This window comes from Neofelis nebulosa, chromosome 2 (assembly GCF_028018385.1).
Source record: "Neofelis nebulosa isolate mNeoNeb1 chromosome 2, mNeoNeb1.pri, whole genome shotgun sequence".
In the NCBI taxonomy this organism is placed as follows: Eukaryota; Metazoa; Chordata; class Mammalia; order Carnivora; family Felidae; genus Neofelis; species Neofelis nebulosa.
In genome coordinates this window covers 202,761,779-202,778,181 of record NC_080783.1, presented here as the reverse complement: position 1 = coordinate 202,778,181, position 16,403 = coordinate 202,761,779, and the positions used below count along the sequence as shown (strand labels likewise).

The window sequence follows — 16,403 nt, the reverse complement described above, 5'->3', positions numbered from 1 at the left end:
GGCTGACAGCATAGACCCAGCTTGGGATTCTCTCTCTCCTTCTCTCTCTGTCCCTCCCCGGCTCACTCGCTCTCTCAAACCAAATAAACATTTTTTAAGTGACCATATAATAAATTATGTTTCCAAGTTGCTTTGCAAGCCAAATGAGGTAATGTATGTGAAGATATTTCATAAACTACAGGGAAAAAAAATAGAAATGAAGGAATTACTGCTCTTACCGGTTAACTGGCATTACAAAACACCAAGCGTCCAGGTAAACAACTATCAGAGTGGTCACCAGGGGGAACAGCAGCGCTAAGGAGGTCCAGGATGTGCAGAAAGATGCCTGGCAGCCGTGTGGACCCTGGGGCGATTGGAGGTTGGAAAAGAGAGTCCCAAGGTGAAGGCGAATCAGAAAGGCTCCTTGAAGGGTGAAGCCTGCCCTCTGGTGGATGAGCCTGGGATACTTTGCTCAAAGGCAAGGTGCCCTGTGCGTGTCCCTGGGAAACCTCTCCCCAGTCTGAGCCTCTACATCTCCTTGACTCAACCGACCTGCTTCCTGTAAACATTGGAGGGTAGAGTGGGATAATTTGGAAACAAAATTATCACTGTGGCCTGTGTCTCACGGTGCCAAGCTCACCTAATCTCAGAGTATTGTTGGGGGCAGTCTCTAAGAAGTGACCAACCGCAGGGGCATCTGGGTGGCTCAGTCAGTCAGGCCTCTGACTTTGGCTCAGGTCATGATCTCACGGTCTGTGGGTTCCAGCCCTGCGTCAGGCTCTGTGCGGACAGCTCAGAGCCTGGAGTCTGCTTCAGATTCTGTGTCTCCCTCTCTCTCTGCCCCTCTCCTGCTCACACTCTTTCTGTCTCTCAGGAAATAAACATTAAAAAAACAATTTTTTTTTAACGTTTATTTATTTTTGAGACAGAGAGAGACAGAGCATGAACAGGGGAGGGGCAGAGAGAGAGGGAGACACAGAATCTGAAATGGGCTCCAGGCTCTGAGATGTCAGCACAGAGCCCGACGCGAGGCTCAAACCCACGGACCGGGAGATCGTGACCTGAGCCGAAGTCGGACGCTTAACCGACTGAGCCACCCAGGCGCCCCCAATTTTTTTTTTTAAGTGACTAACCACAGATGTCATGGAAGGGACTTGGCCTAGGCTCCTGACAAGCCATCTCTTTCAGATCACTAGGGCTGGCAAGGATGACCACTCTACCTGTGGCTGAAACCTCAGGAGGCCGAGGGGGAACCGACCACTCAGGGTCTAGGCCCTTTATGGAGAAAATATTTACTCCCAGTCTCCCTGGAAGGCACTTAAAAAATTATCAAGACTCTGGAACTAGTGGGTGCTTAATTATTTCAGAGTAGAGCTAAATTTCAAATAGAGTAGAAAGACATGTTGGGGGAGCTGCTCAGAAGCCCCCTTCAGGTGGTCTCTGGAGGGGGCTGGAGATAGCAAATTGTTCCTGGAGGCTGGGTGTGTTCCAAGAATAATACATTGCTGAGTTCTCTGAAAGCAGACCTCGAGACAGAGCTCAGGCAGAAGATGTTTATTCGGCAACAACCCCTATGAAAGAAGGGGCAGGAACCAGGCTCAGGCAGGGGAAGAAGTTGAACTGCGATGCAGGCTGGCGAGACCTCGCTCTGAGGTCCTGGCACAGAGCTTTGGCGTGAGCATCGCCAGTCGGTGCCCTGCATCGGGCTGGAATGGCCAGACGTTCACACCCCATCTCTTCCGGTCACCACACACAGGTTGCCCTGGGAAGGGTATGACCTTGTGTGAGGGGGCTCTCAGCAGGCGAAGCCCACCCTAAAGGAGGCGACAGCTTCAGGCCGACTGCACCTGCCACAGATGGGCAGCAAGCCCTTTCTTGAAAGTTACTGTCGGGGTGCCTGGGTGGCCCAGTGGGTTAAAGCTTTGACTCTTGGTTTCGGCTCAGGTCGGCATCTCACGGTTTCATGAGTTCGAGCCCTGCATCGGGCTCCGTGCTGACGGTGCAGAGCCTGCTTCAGATTCTCTCTCTCACCCTGTCTCTCTGCCCTCCCCCGCTCACGCTGTCTCTGTCTCTCTCAAAATAAACTTAAAATACAAAAAGAAAGAAAGTTGGGGTCTACCACAGACCATCGTGGAGCTGCTTGAATCCACTTCCCCATAAACATTCGAAAGGCAGCTCCTTCGGAAGTCCACTGGCCAGGGAGTCCCAGGAGGAGAAACTCGGAAGAGGAATTTTTGTGGGACGAACTAGATCCCCCACTGCTGCAGATGGTCTCAGGGCCACAATGGAGACTCCTGATGTCCCTCCTCTTCTGTCCATTCTAGATCCGCCCACACTGCCCCCCGCCCCCCCAGCTGCCACTTCTGCTGGTCTCAGTGGCTCACCTGGTGGCATGATCCAGACCCTCATCCTCAAGGAGCCTGAGCCCCTGGTCGCCAGGGCCTTCTCAGGCCAGGGTTGCATTACCTGGTCATTTACAGTCACAACTGGGCCAGGGACCACCAAGAAGCACCCAGGTAGGTCACCTGGAATCGACTGTCCCAATTATGGAACAGCAGCTTTATTCATATTTATAAACAGGGTCAAACACCTCTGCCATGACAGTGACCCCTTTTCTAAACCATTGGTTCCTAGATACAAGAAGCTCAGAACACCCAGGAGGCAGACGGAGCTTATAATTCAATGCAAATCCTTTTGGCAAAAGTATTGCAAATCCTTTTGAGAACGAGGACCTCTCACCCAGCAGAGCCCAGAGTGGCAGGGCTGGGACGTAAAAGGTCTTCACTGGGTTATTAGAATAATAGCAAATGGGATCGCTCCTGCTTTCACCCCTTGGTTCCTGTTTTCTTCCTATGGGGACACAGTGTCATGTAAAAGTCTTTGAGTTGGTCAATGCTTTGGAATAAAATTGCCCATCAGTGTCACTGATGTGCCACTTGGGGCCAAAAGGCCAGATCTTGATACCCTCACCTTCCTCAATCGCAAGTTGGGGCGCCACCCTAGGAAGGGCTTGTCCTCGAGTAAAGGGGCTCTTAGCAGCAGAGGCAGACCCTGAAGGAGGTGACAAGCACCGACGGTTGGCTGACCGCACCGCCCACAGGTGGGGACAGTAAGCCATTCCTTGAGGGCACATTATGAGGAAAGGACCCAGATTATCCACACACACCCACTGTTTGCTTTTTCCTTAGACTTGCTCTCCTCAGGGCCCCAGACAACCAAAATAGTTATAAGAATCATATCTAGACAGCTCACCTAGAGGAGGATAGAGACCATTTCTCCCTGGGTCTCCTTGAGAGCGGGAAAACTTCCCTAGGCTCCTGCAGCAGACTTTCCCTCGAGTCTCACTGGCCAGAAGGGGAAATTGTATGGTTTTAGAAGGCCTTCTGGGACCTGAATTTTGCATCACTTGGTCCCAAGACCTACCCTCTCAAGAGACCTTCTCGAGCCCCCTCCACAGTCTCTCCAGGGTTTCTTCAAAATCCATCCATGAAACAAGTATCTTGAGCACCCACTGAATGCAAGGCCTGATTCGAGGTACTCAGGATATATCAGTGAATAAAACAAAGGTCCCTTCCCTCACTGAACTTACATTCTAGGTGGGGGAGATAGTTATGAACGTAAATAAGTAAATTATTTAGTATGTTAGAATGTGCTAAGTTAAAAAAAATTAGATGCAAAGAAAAAGTAGAGCTGAATTAAATGTGTTGCAAATACTGCAGAAAGATGCTGGAGAATTATTAAATAAAATGGTCAGGGGAGATCTCACTGGGATGAGAGCTGAACAAAGGCTTAAAACAAGGTGAAGGAGTCAGCAAAGCAGAGATCTAAAGAGAACGCATTCCAGGTAGTGGCTCAAAGCCCTAAGGTAGACAAGGTCGTGTGGTCAAAGTATCTGTGGCAGAGTGGCTGAGAGGGAGGACAGCCAGAGATAAGGTGGGCTTATGTAAATCCTTGTGAGCCTTTGAGGATGTTGGCTTTCACTTGCGGAGGAGTCCTTTTCAGGAACTTGAGCAGAGAAGCTATAAGGTAATTAACTTCCACTTGCAAAGGACTCATCTAGCTGCTGAGTGGGATGAGGTTAGACGGGAGCCTTACAGGCGACTGCAGCGATCCAGGCAAGAGAGGACAACTGTTTGGACCGGGGTGGTAGGAGTGCAGTGGGACAGAGGTGACATAAGTCCAGATGTGTTCTGAAGATAGAGCTAACAGATGTTGCTGATGGATTAAACGTGGAATGTGATGGAAAGACATGTGTCCAAGAGGGCTCCAAGGTTTTGGCCTGAGCAATTGGAAGGATGCTGAAATGGATCTGGGGTGATAAGAGATAGATCAGGAGTTTAGTTTTAGACATGTTCAATCCTGGGTTCCCAGATGTTAGCGTCAATTCAAAGTCAATGTCTGGTAATTCCTGAAAGGTCTGAGTTTCCCTTCCCCCTTCCTCGGAGAAAGACACACACTATACACTATGGCAGTGCTACAGGGTCCTCCCTTAAGGGACCTGGCCTCCTGTTCACTCAGGACATCAGCTCTGTGAACTGGTTGGATCTGGACATAGGACACAAGGCTGAGATGCTCCATGGTGACAATTCACCTTTGGCTTCTGGCCATAAGACTTGGAGGTGTTTCTGTTATATAAATCAGTGGTATCAATTGAATAAGCTGCTCGTCTATTTCACTGCTAGGACACTCTGATAAAAGATCCCGGCAAGTCAAAACATGCTAGTGATCACTTTATCCTGCAGCGAAAGCATCCACCTTGAGTCTGGCAATTCAGCCCTGCCACTTGGCCTCTCCTCCTCCAGGACCCCATCACCCCTAATGAAATCAGGGGAACCCATCTCAGTGATTCCTCTCCCAATATACCCCAATGGCAGAGCACATCCACCATAAAATTTTCCAAGGATCCTGGTGTTCTCACTTATGCTTATCTCAACACGGAGGTGAAGAACTACCCTCTGAGCCCTCTTGTGTGTGGGGGGGGGGGGGTAGGGGGATGTACTCAGTGGGATTAGGGAACATATACAATTTCACATGATAAATCTTCTGCAACATTCCTATCTTCTTAGACATGAGACACATTCACCAGAGATATGCCGACATCTCAACCTCCCTAAATACACCTCATGTTGAATACCAGTTTCAGTCAACTGAACAAGCAATATTAGAGCTACTTTCAGCTGCAAGAGATAACACGTTACATCTAGAATCTCTAGGAAGGTACTTCATATCGATAAAATCAGTCTGAGCCACTGTTATAGTCTTTCCTTCTTTTTTTTTTAATGTTTATTTTTGAAAGACAGCGTGAGCAGGGGAGGGGCAGAGAGAGAGTGGACAGAGGATCCAAAGCAGGCTCCATGCTGACAGCAAAGAGCCCGAATGCGGGGCTTGAACCCACGAACTGTGAGATCATGACCGGAGCCAAAGTCGGACGCTTAACTGACTGAGCCACCCAGGCGCCCCTAGTCTTTCCATCTTGACTCCCCACCAGATCTATTAAATTAGGTTCTCCAAGGACAGAGGTCTGGCATCTGTCTTGTTAGCAAGCTCCCCAGGTAAATTTTATGTAGCCAACTGGAATCCACCAAGGAATAGCACTGGGGAGCCACTGGTATAATCCATGTTCCTCCTTTTATTTTTTTTTTTAAATTTTTTTTTTCAACGTTTTTTATTTATTTTTGGGACAGAGAGAGACAGAGCATGAACGGGGGAGGGGCAGAGAGAGAGGGAGGCACAGAAGCGGAAACAGGCTCCAGGCTCCGAGCCATCAGCCCAGAGCCTGACGCGGGGCTCGAACTCACGGACTGCGAGATCGTGACCTGGCTGAAGTCGGACGCTTAACCGACTGCGCCACCCAGGCGCCCCTACGTTCCTCCTTTTAATAGATCTGAATCTGATGCTCAAGAGAGAGCGACTTGCTCCAGACCAAGAGTGAGTTCATGTCAAAGTCAGGACCAGAACTTTGGTCTCCTGACTCCTTCATGAGAATTTCTGTTCTCTTGAGTCTGCTTCACAACAAACCTGGAAGCATTTGTTCAACATTCCTGAGAAATTAGTACGGAGAGGGGTTAGAATGGTAAGCAAACGAAGGCTTCTCATGTTCAATGCTGCAGGCACTCTGATGATGACCCTGGTTTTGGAAAGAATGATGTTTCCTTCCGGTTTATTTTGGACGTAGGTGACTGAAAAATCAACCCAGCAGGGTTAAGCCAAAGGGAAAGGTATTGGCTTCCCCAACTGTGAAGACCACGTAGAGGTTTGCTTCAGACATGATTAGATACAAAGGCCCCACTCATCAAGGTCCATTTTCACTGTCTCTGACTCTCAATACTGCTTCCTCTCTGCTGACGCAGTCTTCGGGCAGGCTGGACTCTCTGGGCTCTGTCTTCCCAGGTTCTTGCACAGCAAAGAGGAGAGAGATTTATCTCAACGGTCTCGGCAAAATTCCCCTTGGCTGTAATTGAGTTACATGCCCATCTTTAAATGAAGAACTGGGGCCAGAGAAATGTGATAGGCTTTTTGACCCAAGCCTAGGTCAAGCACCCCACCCTGAGTCAAGTTTCTCCATTCTGAGAGCACAGGTGGCCAAGGTCAGGGTAGGGTGAGGGTAATTGCTGAGTGGCCAAAACCACAGAGGTTCATGGTGCTGGAAACGATGGAGAAGCCGGCAATGACTGTGAAGAAGGTGACGATTATAAACCCGTGACAATATTAAGGTGTTAGTTACGATGCTGTGATGATATTCGGGATGATGGTTGTAATACTCACTTTTTTGGGTATCTGCCCAGCTCTCAACCTCCACCTTTTCCAGGAATTACCCTCCTCACCTACAGAAGGGTAGGTCCCCACCATTGGGTGTGTTCAATGTGACACAACACCTTCCTGGCCACAGCTCTGTGCCACCCTTAGAACTGACTAGAGGGATCCCTGTCTTCAAAGGGATCCCGATATCAAAATCACCTTGGGGCACCTGGGTGGCTCAGTGGGTTAAGCATCTGACTTCAGCTCAGGTCATGATCTCATGGTTCGTGGGTTGGAGTCCCCCATCAGGCTCTGTGCTGACAGCGCAGAGCCTGCTAGGGATTCTCTCTCTCTCTCTCTCTCTCTCTCTCTCTCTCTCTGCCCCTCCCCTGCTTGCTCACTCTCGAAAATAAATAAACATTCTTAAAAATAAATGCAATAGTTCATCTCTAAATTTAAGTGTTGCTTTAAGATTTTTATGTTGGGGGCACCTGGGTCCAAGCCCCACATTGGATGTAGAGATTGCTTAAAATAAATAAATAAAGCTGAAAAAATAAAAAAAAATAAATGCTTGAGGGGCGCCTGGGTGCCTCAGTGGGTTAAGGGTCTGACTTTGGCTCAGGTCATGATTTCACAGTTCCTGAGTTCGAGCCCTGCGTTGTGCTCTGTGCTGACAGCTCAGAGCCTAGAGCCTGCTTTGGATTCTGTGTCTCCCTCTCTCTGTCTCTGTCCCTCCCCCGCTCATCCTCTCTCTCTCTCTCTCTCTCTCTCTCTCTCTCTCTCTCTCTCATGCGCAGTCTCTCTCTCTCTCTGCCCCTCACCTCCCCCCTCACCCTCTGTCTCTCTCAAAAAGAAATAAACATTAAAAATGTTTTTAAATAAATAAACATTAAAAACACTAAAATTTTTATGTTCAATTCTATTTCCTACTATGTCAACAGATCAAACTTTCACCAAATAGAAATGTTAAAAAAAAAAACTAACAAGAAAACAACTGCAGAGAGGCTAGCAGGGCATTACTGCCAGTAAAACGTGAGTGATATGAAACTTGTTTTTTAAGCAATCTCTACACCCAACCTGGGTCTAGAACTCATGACCCTGAGATTAAGAGTCACATGCTCTAATGACTGAACCAGCCAGGCACCCCTGAAGCTTTTCACTATAGTAACATATTTAGTAACTTTGCTTAAATCAAGACAAGAAAAATAGATTTTACGGAATAAAGCTAGAACAATTTGTGAATTACTCACATGTTTATTTTCTTACTCATCCAGTATTGTTGGCCCTTGACCAAAATACCCATACGTGTGCAATAATAATTAAATTCAGTCATGTTTGATATTTTCATGGCTTTCTCTGTGTTAAAAAGAAACACCAAAACATATTTTTCAACTTGTCATTATGAATGCATATTTGTCAATGTTTGCAGGAGGGTACATTTCTTGCCGCGGCGTTCCACGCGAACCCTGCCCCCGACTGCTCTCCCATGTGTGTGTTCCCTACTCCGCTAAGCAGCTAAGCGGAGACTGGATGGTTTGGGTTCCTTGCACTGGATCAAGAGGTGCCCTCGCTGAGGCCAGCGGAGGAAAGTGAGGGTGACCAGAGAAAGGCGTGGGGGCGGAGGAGGTGCCAGCAGGTGGGGAAGCGCTGCCACCCGGGGCTGCCCTCGTGCCCGCCCGTGCGTGCGTCCGGAAGACTCCGGGCTCCACCTCGAGGGAGAGCAGATCTGCCCAAGAGCCCGGGCCGCGGGTGCTGCCCTGTGGGTGCGAGTCCGCTCTGCAGGCCCGGCTCTGCCGCCTCCAAGCCGTGTGACCCTGGCCGAGTCACTTCTCCGCCTCTGCCCGCTCCCTCCCCGCACCCACTAGGGTTTGGTAAGAAGCAGGTGTCGCGAGGAGCGGAGCGCCTCGCGCACAGCGGACAGTAAATGGCGTTGGTTTCCTTATTCTAACCCTGGGCTGGAAGCGCTGTGCGAGCGGACAGGCTCTCTCTTACTCACTGTGTTCACTGGCAACGCGGAGGGGCTCCACCAACAGCGTGCCACGACACCTTCCTCTCCGCGACCCCGCTGCCCTTCCCTCCCCCGGTGGGTGCGGGGCAACGGCTCTGCCCAGAGGCCGCACCCCTCGGAGGCAGAGCGGGAGCCAGGCTATTGTTGTGGCTGAGATTCTTTCCTAAACGGAAGGTCCCGAATTACAGGATAGCTGCTCTGATCTCCGTGGGGGCGCACATGGCGCAGGGGGCCCCTCCTGTGGTGCTGGGGCCTCACCGGCGCTGTGGGCCCCTCCTGCTGGCAGCTCCTGACCCCTCCCAGAGCCCTCTCCGCTGAGCCGCCTTTTCTCAGGACCCCCCACCACCTCACGCATCTCCTCCCTTCTCGGCACCCCATCCTGTCTCTCAGCCCTCCTGAGCCTCTCCCTCCCTCTGTCCCTCTGTCCCTCTCCTCCCTCTCTCTCCCTCTCCTCCCCTCCCCTCTCCACACCCCCTGCAGTCCCCTCCCTGACACCCTGGCTCCTGCTGTTTTGGGGCCTGTAGCTTTCACCATCCCTCCCCCAACACCCCCCTCCTCCAGACCCCACCAGACATCCCACCCCTGCCAGAAATCCCTTCCAGGCCCAGATACCCCCTCTTTGAAAAACGTACCCCCCTCTTCTCTGGCAGAACACACGTCCTCCCCTCTCCCCTGCTTTGTTCATCTCGGTCACAGAAAGAAGCACTGCTCTGGCTGAAGTTGTGATCAGTCTGTCATGCCCCTGCCCCCCAATCCACCCCTAAGCAGGCTGAGCTCCCTGAGGGCAGAAACCGGTCTGACCCTGCTGCTGACCCCACAGCGCAGAGCAGAGTTCAGAATGATTTGTTGACAGCAGCTGAGACTGTGGGGTTAGAAACCATTTAGGCCAGAGGTGTCATTGCCGGGCAGGGGCTAAGAGGCAGATCCATCTAACATTCATGAGCACCTTGAGGCACCAGGGGCTTTCTCAGCTGCCACTTCTTTGTGCCACTCAAGACCTGGGTCTTCTCATTCCGATTTTACACAGAAGGAAACTCAGAGAGGTTGAGTTCTTGCTCCAGGCCACACAGCCAGTGAGCGGTTACACCAGGGTTAGAATCAAAGGCAGGGCTGAGGTGTGTGTGGCTGTGGTGGGGGGCCTGTAGCTGGCTGCTAAGGGAGGTGACAGTGTGGGTCGGGGGTCTGAGGCTGGATCTGAAGGCCTCCCAGAGCCTTCTCATTATTCCCGACACTGACCAGAGCTGCTCCCCCAGCCTCCCCCCACCCGCTCCCTTCTCCGGAAGGAGCCAGTTCTGACTCAGCCCATTTCCAACTGATCATCAAGGTGATCCGGGAATGAGCTTGGAAATAGGAAGGAAATATCTCTCAGATTTGGCCTCCCACAGGCCCAGGGTCCTGCCTCTAGCACCGGAAGGAGCCACTTTAAGGATGTCCCTAGGGATCCATTATCAGAAAGACAGATGATCCGTGGCAAGTGTGACCCAGAGACGGGGCGGGGGCAGGCAGCTGGAGCTCCACCTCATGATCTCCCCACTCCTCACTCTCTTGCTGACTTGCAGGGCTCTCTTACCCAGAAGGCCAATCCAGTTTGACCTCCCCTCCATGAGCCTGCTCCGCCAGCACAGTAGAGGGTCTGTTTCCACTGGCATCCTGGGACAGGGTATTGTCACCCCTCAGACTGTGCGCTGGTGAGAGCAAGGCTACTTGACCATCCCCCACCTCGGACTCCAGAGCTGTGTCTCCCCCCTCTGACTGGGCGCTCCGAGGGCTGGGGCTGCCTCCCCCATCTGATGGAGGGCTCCTACAAGCAGAGTCCCTTCTAGTCACCCTCATCAGACCAGGGGCTGCCCCAGGGCAGCCCCTGCGTTCCACTCTGAATCCCTCATTCTGCAGTCCAGCATCTGTCCTAGAAAAGAGCTGAGAAGCCCACTCCCCACCCCACCCCACCCCACCTGCCCTTCCCAACCCGGATGCTCCTTTAAGACCAAAGGGATGGGGGTTGTCAGACACAACAGCCCCATCCTCCCCCTCCTTCACGGGCCAGGTTTCCTGCCATTGACAGCATCCCAGCTGGGCCCTGCCCAGCCTCCACGCTTAACCCCTTCGCGACCAGATCTCAGCGCTATGGGCCAAGACTCCAACCTGCATCTATAAAATTAGGAGAATGAAAGTACCCATTTCACTGGGTTGTTTGGAGAATTAAACGTATTAGTCATGGCGTGAAGCACACACAGAACAGTGTCCAGCATATATTAATCTCCCAGTAAAAGTTCTTTGCCTTGTGTGAGCTTGGATCTATCATTTCACATCTCTGAGTCTCGGTATTATTCTCAACTGTCAAATGGGGGAACTAAAACCTACTACTCCCCAAAGATTGTCCGAGGGATGAACTGTGATCATGTAGATGAAAGCACTTCTCAAAGAGCCGTAATAATACAATATGGAACTATCATGGACCAAAAAAAAAAAACCCAAAAAACAAAAAACTTCCTTTAACTAGGTGATAAAAATCTCTTACCAGCAAATGGGCCTCTGATTTTTTCAGTCTCATTACCTTACTTTACAGACAGAGGGTACAGTGGAGAGTGGTTTTGGAGTTGGGTTTTGGCAAGATCCTGTCTCTTCATCCATCAAGTGGGATGGTCACCTCTGCTGGGGGGGGGCACCCCCTAGGGTTTTTAGGATAGACAAAGGAGATCCAAGAGCACAGGTGTGAATGTGCTTTGCAGACATTGAAAGTTCTACAAGAGAGGGAAAGGGATTTGTGGAAAGTGGTCAGTTGAAGGGGGGCAGGGGCCCCTTGGCAGGGACATTGACTTTTTTGCTCTGGGTGCTGCAGTTTACTGGGGAGAAGGAAAGAGGTCTCCTGGCACCAAGCACTGCGGAGACAGGGCTCCCCCTTGAGACATGAGATGTCAGCTCTAGAAGTCCCTGGTGGGGCAAGGGAGAAAGGAGACCAAAGGACCCAGGCTTGGCCCCAGAATCCTTCCTTCACCACCTCTTCCCAGCCGATCTCATTGGCCATAAGAGGACCATGGGCAGAGGCACCTCCAATGGGCTCCAAGGTGGCTGTCTTCCCAAGACTTGCTGGGGCAGGCTCACCCCGCACATCTGCGGCACCCATGCCCCCACCCTTAGGCTGCAGATTCCTGGCCTCACCCCTAGGGAGAGCAGGCCTGACACCATCCACACACCCCAATCAGGACAGGCCTAAACCTGCTACAGAGGAAACAGCACAGTCAGTTAGGACTCTGCTCTGCCTTCCCATTTAACCAAGAGGTTCTGCAAATGCCTAGCAGAGGGGACTGGCCCCACATGAATAGAATGTCCCTACCCCAGGCCTCTGGAGGAAGCTAGGGAATCAGGAGACCTTATCTAGGGTCCTGGCAGTGCCCCAAGCTCACTGTGCCTCCATACAAATCACTTAACCTGTCAGGTCCGGTGTGGCCAGCTGTAAAATAAAGGAGCTGGACCTGGTCCAAGGGTCCTCTCCAGCACTGAGACTGTGACCAGGAAGGAGTTAACTGGAGACCAGGCTCCTGGTCAGGAAGGCAAGGGTTAATCTGGAGGGGGTGGGGGGGTGGAGGCTCTCTCGCCTTTTCCTGTGGAGAGTGAGGTTTGGCTGCTACCAAAGTTACTTCCAGTCCTTGCTGTCCCTCCTGGCCTCCTGTGGTCCTTCCCAGGGACCCCTGCATTCAGCCTCCATACTCAGAGGTGAGTGCATCCTGAGCCCAGGCTGGGGTGGGCAGGCACTCAGGGACCCTAGAGCTGGGAGGCTGACACGAAGCCAGCGAACATCCCCCAGCCCATGTCCAGAGCTGAAGCCACGAGCAAAGTTCAGACCACTAACCACAGGACTGGGAGAAGGTGGGCAAACAGACAGAGGGCACCCTAATGTCTGCCAGGCTTCTAGGGTGGAACATCTGTGGTCGAGCATCAGGGCCAACCCAGGAGGCAGGGAAGAGACAGCGGACGGCAGATTATTTTGGTCCCTGTGTTTAAGGACTTTTTATAGCCTTGCTCCTCTGGGCTGGGAAGAGGAGAAGGGGATGGGAGGATAACCATGAGGTCAGACAAGCACAGTGCCCTCCTGGGACCTTGGAATCTGACCCATTGCCTGGTGTTATTTCTTGAGAGCTGGGAGGGAGGACACTTCCAGGCTCTCCTTGCTGCCTGAGTTCCCAGCCACCAACTACCTATGGACTGACTTACTAAACACTAGATAGGTGTGTGTGTGTGTGTGTGTGTGTGTGTGTGTGTGTGTGTGTGTGTGAGAGAGAGAGAGAGAGAGAGAGAGACAGACAGACAGACAGAGAGACAGAGAGAGACAGAGACAGAGGCAGAGAGACACAGAGAGAGACAGAGACAGAGCCAGTAAAGCTGAACTGGCTATGCTGGGCTGGGGGGTTTGGCAGGGTCTCTGTTCCAAGGCCTCTGGGGGTGGGGACCCTCCCTCTATCCCTGGCAAGTTCTGTTCTTTTGTTGCCTCTAGACTGGAGGTCAGGTCCCCTCAGCCCCCAGAACTTATGTCTCCTTTTCAACTGAATGGAGGATTCAGGGAGCAGGGGTGGCATGGGGTTTGCTGAGCCACGTGGGTGGCCCCCTCTGTTACTGCCAGCGGAACTGTCAGCTCTTGATTTACAACCGCTCCAGGTCCTCTTCCCCAGTGGCCGAGGGGAGGTGGCGGACAAGGGTCACAGGGTCTCAGGATGAGAAGAGGGCAGGGACCCCGAGGGCAGATTTCCGGGAATGCTGGCCAGTTGTGGGGAAGAATTTGCGGAGGGAACTTTTGAGTGAGGCAAAGGGCCCACATCTCTTGGAAACTGCTTGGTTTTATGGCAGCAGGAATAGAAGCAAAACACAAGAGGGAAGTTCTGATAGGCAAGGAGAGGCGCCAGCTGGACTAGTTCTGCAGTGCGAGGTTAGAGACCCGTCTCCTCTCAGTAAGACCTGATTAAGCCCCTTGCTATCAGTTTCCTTCTCCGTGAAATGGAAACGCAGAGGTGATGTTTACAGTTGGGCATTGGGGAATTTCCTTGGCAGAGGTACAGTGGTGGCAGGTAGCTGGCTGATCTGACCTCGTGACCAGCTCTCTGTCCTTCCCCGTGGCCCTGCTGGGACTGGGCAGGGCAATTGGCTGCAATTACTGGAGGTTCCTACCCTGTAGTTATATCCCTGACCCCCAGTGCTTCAGGGAGGGAAGGGTGGGCCCCACCAGAGCCAGCCTGCGGCTGGGGAGCCTTCTTGTCTAGGATTCAAAGTTGCTGGGTTGGGAAGAGGTATTTTTTCCGGTTGAGGCCACTTGCGGGAACTGAGCTGGGACCAGCCCCACTTCCTTTTCCAAGTGTCCTGCTTGCTGATGCTTGCTTGGCATGGCTCCGTGGCCAGATTAGGGCACCCTCAAAGGGGCATTAAAAAAAATTTTTTTTAATGTTTTTATTTATTATTTTTGAGACAGAGAGACAGAGCATGAGCAGGGGAGGGGCAGAGAGAGAGGGAGACACAGAATCCAAAGCAGGCTCCAGGCTCTGAGCTGTTAGCACAGAGCCTGACGCGGGGCCCGAACTCATGGACTGTGAGATCACGACCCGAGCCGAAGTCGGACGCTTAACCGACTGAGCCACCCAGGTGCCCCAAAGGGGCATTTTTTTCTGGGTGGCCAGGGAGCCCCTGCTCAACCTCTTTGAGGGATAGGAGAGCAGGGGAAGAGGTGGCCTGAGCTTCTGCCCCCTGGACATGGCACTGGTTGATTTGAATGGGGGAGGGGTGGCTGGCTGATCCTATTCCCAGGAATGCCTACAGGAGAGGTGCAGGGCCATCTACTCTTTCCCACTGACCATTCCTCCTTCCCTGTAGGTACCAGGGAGTCCCGACCAATTGCTCTTGGCTCCTCAACTGGCTTCCTCCCTCCAGTGGCTTATGGGGTACTATCCTGCCCAGCTCTGCTAAGATGATCCTGGCCTCTCCCTCCACCCCGTCCAGGGGACGGACCCCCAGCGCCGTGGAGAGGTTGGAGGCCGACAAAGCCAAGTATGTCAAGACACACCAAGTGATAGCACGACGTCAGGAGCCAGCCCTGCGTGGGGGTCCCGGACCGCTCTCCCCGCACCCCTACAATGAGTTGGGACCCCCTGGATCGCCCAGGACGCCCAGGCCCGCCCGCCGGAGCAGCGGCAGGCGGCTGCCAAGGCCTGACTCCCTCATCTTCTACCGCCAGAAGCGGGACTGCAAGGCTTCGGTGAACAAAGAGAACGCCAAGGGCCAGGGGCTGGTGCGGCGCCTCTTCCTGGGGGCCCCCCGCGACGCCACCTCGAGCAGTCCCGGCCCAACCGAGCGACCAGCGGCTCCTGGGGTTTGGGCCGCTCCCCAAGATGCCCCGGAAGCGTCAGGAAAGCGGGCGCTGTGCCCCACATGCTCACTGCCCTTGTCGGAGAAGGAGCGCTTCTTCAACTACTGCGGCCTGGAGCGCGCGCTGGTGGAGGTGCTGGGCGCTGAGCGCTTCTCTCCGCAGAGCTGGGGCGCCGACGCCAGCCCCCAGCCCGGGGCGCCGCCGCCGCCCGGTTCCGGGGACACCAGCGACTGGACGTCCAGCGACACGGATCGCCCGGACGGTGCTGGCGGCGGCGGGGGCGGCGGCGGCGGCGGCTCGGAGGCCGCGGGCTCGGCGCGGGACGGGCGCCCCCCGGTGTCCGTGGTGGAGCGCAACGCGCGCGTCATCCAGTGGCTGTACGGCTGCCAGCGCGCCCGCGACCCGCCGCGCGAGTCCGAGGTGTGATTGCGGCCGCTCGGGAGCGGGCTTCCGGGAAGTCCGGGGTCCGGGCAGGGTTAAGGGGTGGGAGCGGGGCTGGACCCGGGCACCGGAAGGGACGCCCTGCCTCTGACGCGCCGGGTGCCGTGGGGCGAGACCTTCCCTCTGGATCTGGGCTTCCCCTTGTGAACCTTGGGAGGCTGGGACAAAATGATTCCCAAAGGCCTTTCCCAGCGCAGACGGCGGAGGGGGAGGGGGCAGCTATGTGGCCCCTGTGGAGGCCGGGTCTGGGGAGAGAGGTCTGGGGTGGGAGATCAGAGAATCTGCTGAATAAAGCCACAATGTTATTTAAAGGAGTCGTGATGTTGGATTAGAGAGTCCATATTGAGGAAAGAGGCGGGGCGGACTTGCGTGGTTAGGTGCGTGGGTTTGGAGTGTGGGTTCCAGGCTCACTGCGTGACCCTAGGCAAACACTTAACCTCTCCGAATCACAGTTGCACCCCTCGGTGATCAAAGTATTTTTGAAAGGGTCCTAAAGCTCATGGCCAAGTGACTGGCGTATAGGAAATGTTCAGTAAACGACAGCCGCTAAGACCGCTACTGAATTGGTAGTAACTCTATTATGATCATCTTCCCCGCTGATCCTGACCTGAGGTCGGTCCAAACTAAAGCTGGGAGCCTGGAATAGCGCGCTTGTGGAGTTCTGGCGAGGGGTCTGCCCCAAAAACCTGGGATCCCCCGGCCCGGAAAGACCGCCCGCATTCCTGGAGATTTGCTGCCCCCTTTTGGTTACTAGCTATGAATGGGCTGAGATGTGAAGAATCCAGAATTGAGGACAGTAAAGGAAGGGACTCTTCAAATGAGGATTTTGCCAACCAGGAGCCTCACATCCTGCCACTGTCTTCCTTTCCGTCAGAGACACACAGCGTC

General features: G+C 53.3%; 1 protein-coding gene across 2 annotated transcripts; it reads left to right on the top strand.

Annotated features, from left to right (window-relative positions):
- The first annotated feature begins 12,312 nt into the window (after nucleotides 1-12,312).
- On the top strand, nucleotides 12,313-16,078 carry FAM110D (family with sequence similarity 110 member D). 2 transcript variants are annotated; one of them, XM_058718538.1, is made up of 2 exons: nucleotides 12,313-12,439; nucleotides 14,582-16,078. In XM_058718538.1, the coding sequence occupies exon 2, from the start codon at nucleotides 14,676-14,678 to the stop codon at nucleotides 15,498-15,500; it is 825 nt and encodes a 274-aa protein (XP_058574521.1). In that variant the 5' UTR covers nucleotides 12,313-12,439; nucleotides 14,582-14,675; the 3' UTR covers nucleotides 15,501-16,078. The 2 variants fall into 2 exon arrangements, with proteins under 2 accessions (XP_058574521.1, XP_058574520.1); XM_058718537.1 differs by lacking the exon at nucleotides 12,313-12,439 and adding an exon at nucleotides 13,860-14,004.
- Nucleotides 16,079-16,403: the final 325 nt, after the last annotated feature.

Coding starts and splice junctions, on each gene's coding strand:
- FAM110D (XM_058718538.1), top strand. CDS start 14,676: ATGATCCTGGCCTCTCCCTCCACCCCGTCCAGGGGACGGACCCCCAGC.